The sequence below is a fragment of the Octopus bimaculoides genome, chromosome 17 (genome assembly GCF_001194135.2).
Source record: "Octopus bimaculoides isolate UCB-OBI-ISO-001 chromosome 17, ASM119413v2, whole genome shotgun sequence".
In the NCBI taxonomy this organism is placed as follows: domain Eukaryota; kingdom Metazoa; phylum Mollusca; class Cephalopoda; order Octopoda; family Octopodidae; genus Octopus; species Octopus bimaculoides.
In genome coordinates this window covers 36171239-36177004 of record NC_068997.1, presented here as the reverse complement: position 1 = coordinate 36177004, position 5766 = coordinate 36171239, and the positions used below count along the sequence as shown (strand labels likewise).

At 33.9% G+C, this 5766-nt stretch overlaps 1 protein-coding gene across 9 annotated transcripts in view; it reads right to left on the bottom strand.

Annotated features, from left to right (window-relative positions):
* LOC106874300 (uncharacterized) overlaps positions 1-5766 on the bottom strand; it is a 373269-nt gene that overhangs the window by 37913 nt on the left and 329590 nt on the right. For all 9 annotated transcript variants that reach the window (XM_052974178.1, XM_052974177.1, XM_052974184.1 and 6 more), the window contains one exon: positions 670-834. In XM_052974178.1, coding sequence (XP_052830138.1) covers positions 670-834 — 165 coding nt within the window. The remainder of the gene's footprint in view (positions 1-669; positions 835-5766) is intronic.

Here is a 5766-nt window from a genome sequence, read left to right as displayed (position 1 = left end):
GGATTTCCCCTCCCCTATTATATAGAGTAAACATTATCTAATATAGAACTCAATATGTTGGTTAGTGTGGATGGACATGGTTATTACATTAAAAGTTGATGTCTTCTCAGAGTTTTACCCTGGATTTGGTTGTTCATGACTGTTGAGTAGAATATTTGTTTGAAGTTTATGTATAAGGGAGTGAGTGGTATGATAAGTGTCTTTGAAAACTAATTTAAAGAGAGTTTGAAATGGAAAATACTGTTTAGGGGATTGTAAGTATGAATGGGTTGTGACATTCCTTAACTCTATTCATGCTTACATTAAAGGAGGTTTAAATTGTTGGGGTGATCTTTGTACTGGTGTACGAAGGTCACCCCAAACAATTTAAACCTCCTCTAATAATTAGGACTTACTTGATATTGTTGGAGAGAGGTCCAATTTTTTGGATAGGTTATTGATAAGTTCACACAGACAGTAATTTGAATTTATTAGTATAGAAAATATGCATGCATACATATTGTTTTGTATTTTGAAATGGTCTGTACTCCTTTTTTAAAACATTTTCATAAAAACACATGCACAGAAATTCACATTATTTGTGTGTGTACACGCACGCGCACATGTGTGTGTATATATATATATGTGTGTATGTATATATGTATAAAGTAGAAACAAATTGTTACACACTTTTCACTGTGAATAATATATCTAATTTGTCTTGGTTGCGAACCAAACCTTGCAGTCGAATGTAAGCAGCAGATAAATTAGGGTGATAGTAATTTTTAGAATTTTTTAAAGGGTCCAATTTCTGCCCTTCAGATGTATTTCCACAGTGAATATCCACATGGCTGCCTGAAGATATAAAAAAACAACATTTTTAATTAGCTGAGACAAGATATTTGGAATTTAGTTATACATAATGACTATCAGTAATATTTATTTTACTTTCACTTCTCTTCTTTCAGAGTTTGCTTGAAATTAAATTAATATTTTACAAAGTGAAACTACAACTGAATCAACATAAATCTGAAGAGCACTGGAACATTTCAGGCAAGGCTTTCTCCAGAAAATGAAAGGAAAGTGACTAGTAAACGAAGTGATGTAGTAAGAGAAAACATGAGAAAGAAAAGATGAAGAAAGGAGTGAAGAATAAGAATAGTGGAGAATAAGCAGTAAAGAAAAGAATAAGGATAATGGCAATAAAGTGTTAAGATGTCTGACCTAGAAGATAAAGACAATATAAGAAAGATGAAAGAAAGGTTGCAAAATGAAAGACTGAAGAATAGAAAATTATCATAAAAGTGAAATGATGTAGAGATTGGTGGAAGAGAGAAAAGGTAGCAATTATAAATAAAAGAAAAAGAAATGATGGTAAGAAAAAGATGGAACAAAATTAAGTAAAAGAAGTAACTAATTTTTGCCACTGAGGAAAGACATAAGAAAAGTGAAGAAGAAATGTTTCTCCTTATATTTGCAAGATCACATTTATTGAAATGTGCCATAGAGCATCATCATCAATGTCTCATTCTCAATATTCTTGGTTATAGTTGTTCTGCAGCCAGTTTTTTGGATTGTATCCCACTAACTGATGGTCATGTTCATGAATTTGATATTCATTTAGCTACCAAATATTCTCTTGAAAGTTTGAACCAATAGAAATCTATTGCCATCAATGCACACAGCCCACTTTATATCAATCTATTGACGACATATTTTACCTCTATCTCACTCTGACTCATCAGAGATATTTTAGCTGGTGACTGATACTGCCTTTCCTTTTGCAATTCCCTCACTTTTGTATGTACTCTTATACTCACACACATACATACACGTGCACACACCCACCCCTTCTCAGTTCCACATTCTTCATGAACATTACCTTCATGTGCACTCCCCAGATACCTCCTATTCTTCAATATTTTCTTTCCATTTCTGTATGGGTTTAATCTTAACTTATTGAAATGTGTAAGAGTGCATCCAAACCCACTAAAAAGCAATATAATTGGCACTGCCAACTATATCACTTCCAAAATCTCCTTTGGTATCATCAGTCTCGGTATGGTTTCTGTAAAAAAGCATTTCTTAAAAAGCATTGGAAAACGGTAATGTTGTTGTTCTTAACCCATGTAGCTAAGCTGCCTGCCTGAATTTTCCATCAGACTGCTTCAATGCAATGTTTTAATGGCGTTCTCTCAAACCTAAACTCTTTTAAGTCCAATTAATACTCTGCAATGGAAATATGATAAAATTATTTCTTTAACACTAAAATACAATCATTAGATTATCAAAGAAAGACTCTTCCAACAGTATACTCTCTCAACTCATTGTCAACACACAAGTAAAACCTTTAAAATCATTACAATATTAGACCTCGTAATTTTTTATATGATATAATATTGCTAAAATTACATCCCAAATAATCAGTATCTGCATCATGACAAGAGAACACTTCAAGCCCTGATCAGTAATTGACCATCTACAGGCCACGATTGATCACATATATAATTCTGCTACATTTACAGTATCTGCCAAAAACAGTCATGTGACTAACTGACAATGACTTACTCTTCAACTAGTGGATGACATTGTCTCCTATCAATAATTAAGATTCATCTACCATTCATCAAATCCCCCCATGGTATAATCCACCTTTTTATCTCTTATCATCTCCATTGAGTCTCATCCTCCAAACTCCACACAAGGCTTTGTTTTCCTTCCTTCCCAAATTTAACAATGACCTCACTTACACAGAACTGCCTAAATAATTAAAATAATTTTCTTTCCAGTTTAGCATCTAACCTATCACAGTTTCATTCCTCTGGTAAGTAAAAATAATTGTTTTAAAACAAGGTGTGGCTGTGTGGTAAGAAGCTTGCTTGCCAACCACATGGTTCCGGGCTCAGTCCCACTGTGGATCATACTAGCTTCATTTCTTTCAAGCCTATGTATGTCCTCAATAGTCATGGCCCATGTTTTACTGTCGTGTAGCATGGCTGTTTGCACACATGCATCAAACAGTCTACCTTCCACTCTGAGTGAGAGGCCCTTTCTTACCAGCAGAAGGAGCTTTCTGATCTTTGCCCAGGCTGTATACAGTTTTGTTATTCTTTTCTATTTGTTATCTTTTTACTGTGGAAACTAATTTAATTTTAAATTTTCATGCATGCATACATATTTTTTTGTATGTTGAAATGGTCTGTACTCCTTTTTTAAAAACTTTTTGGTAAAAACACATGCACAGAAACTCACGTTATTTGTGTGTGTGTGTGCTTCCACACTTGAAAATTCATCTCTAGTTCTGGTAGTGACTCAGCTATTAGAGCAAGGTCATCAGCACAGAGGAGCTCCCAGGAGCAGCCAGTTTTGAATTCCTCTGTTATTGCCTGGAGGACTATGACAAATAAGAGGGGGCTGAGGACTGATCCTTGGTGAACCCCTATGTCTACCTGGAATTCTTCTCTATATTCATTGCCAACCCTCACCTTACTGACAGCTTTGTGAACTACATGTTTTACAATACGGGTGACTCCTTTGTGAACTACCTGATTTACAGTGTGGGTGAATGAAGGAAGCCTGTCATATATATATATATATGTGTGTGTGTGTGTGTGTGTGTGCGCGTGTGTGTGTGTGTGTATAGGTTTGTGTGTTTGTGTTTGTCCCCCCAACATTGCTTGACAACCGATGCTGGTGTGTTTATGTCCCAGTATCTTAGCAGTTTGGCAAAAGAGGCCAATAGAATAAGTACTAAGCTTACAAATAATGAGTCCTGGAGTCGATTTGGTCGACTAAAGGTAGTACTCCAGCATGGCCACAGTCAAATGACTGAAACAAGTAAAAGAATAAAAGAATAAACACATACCTCTAGTATATATTATGAACTGAAAGAGACTTTTTGTACATTTCAATTTCAATTTCAATTTCCTTTTTCACAATTTTTCAAAATTGCAATTATTATTATTTTTTCACATTTCCTGTAGAAATTACCTCTCATATCATATTCAATAATGCTGAGGAGGTAGTTGTCCCCCTTGCCACATATTGCCTCTCTTTATCCACTCTCTCCATTCAATTTTACTTCTCAAAGAAATCCAAAATGGCGTGATTTCTTGTCTAAAAGAATTATCACTTCACAATGTCCCTTGAAAAGCTAATTTAAATAGCAAAAACCGGTTGGATATCGCTATATTTTATGAGACTTTTACCATCCATAAAATATGTATATAACTGGATATTCTTAGATGAAATAATTATTTTACACAGGTGTACATAGATTTACATATACAAACATAAATAGACTTACACACTGCTTTAGAAATATGTATAAACCAGAAATTACTCCCAAATACTAGTGCTAACCACCAATTTACTAAAAATCTTAAGTCAGAAGGAGAATTGACGGTTGAGTAAAAGTTAAATATGAATTTGAAACACAGAAAAAAACCTATGTACTTTAAACGTCTTTTTTTCGTTTTTCTATTAACTACTGAGAAGTACAAGTATGACTATTACAATTTTCTATTTATGAATATCTGAGTCCATTTGTTTGAAACAATTGTATAGCAATATGAAAAATAAAAACTATAATCCATTTTAACATTCAGTCTCCTTCATTACATAAATATGAATGAATTTGTTGAACTTTGTTCAATAAGTTAAGTCATAAACTGATTATTTCAATACAAGCTTTCATACTTGTACAAATTTTATTAAAAAATTCGAAAGTAAAATATGAAGAAAAGACATTAGAAATTTTAGGAAAAATTTCCAATTAAAGAACGAACATACATTCATCCGATAAAATATTTTTATATATATATATATATATATTGTTGTACTTGGGGATGGTCATATTGCCAGTTTAGCCAATAAAAACACACGCACTGTATATTTGGTGTTAATTTGCTTCAGCTTTATATTACATTATATTACATTAATCTTGTTTCGGCCAAAGTTCTTTCGTCACACTTCTGTGACCTCATCAGTGGTCCTTTGCTTTCTTCTTTCTTATGTGTGTCTCACCTTGCTAACTATCAGCCATTTTGTATTTTGTATTCCTATTGTATGTGTCTATGCATGCGTATCCTTCAATGTGTCTATGTTTTTGTAAGTGCATGTGTGTGTATGGGGAGTGCCTGTATTATCTATATCCTCTGTTAATACATGTTCGTTTGTTTTTGTTTTTATTTATTTATTTATTTGTTCATGTGTTTATACCTACTTTTTTTTTGTATTTAATTTAATTTTGTTAACGTATGTAGTATTTAATTCCATTTGTTTATCTATGTATTGTATTGTATTATATTTTGTTCATATTGTTATTGGTTTATGGGGAATGTATTGTCATATGTTGTGGTTTGTGGTTTGTTAGGGGTGTGTGTTAGTGTTCCATTCCAGTTTCCTATTCAGGCTAGGTTTATCTTCTATTTTGTGTGTAACTTCTTCCCTTGAGCTCTTCCCTTCCTTAAGTTCCCTCCAATGTTCATTTGCCCGCTCCCCTATGCTCCTTGCTGTTTCGCCTACATATGTTATTGTCTTGTCACTGCATTGTCCCTCTGTACATTTTATACTATAGACCACATTTCTGGTTTTACAGTTTGTTTGTGGGCTAAATCTACATACGGTACAGTTCCTATCAGGGCAGGGGGTTCTACTAAAGGGGTATGTTCTACTGATAAGGGATTTGATAGGGTTGCCTGGCCTTTCAACAACCTTAATTCTTAGCTTAAGTTTGTCTAGGGCCCTTCTAAAGCGGTACGCCAGTTCGCCTCTAGGGGTAGAGTC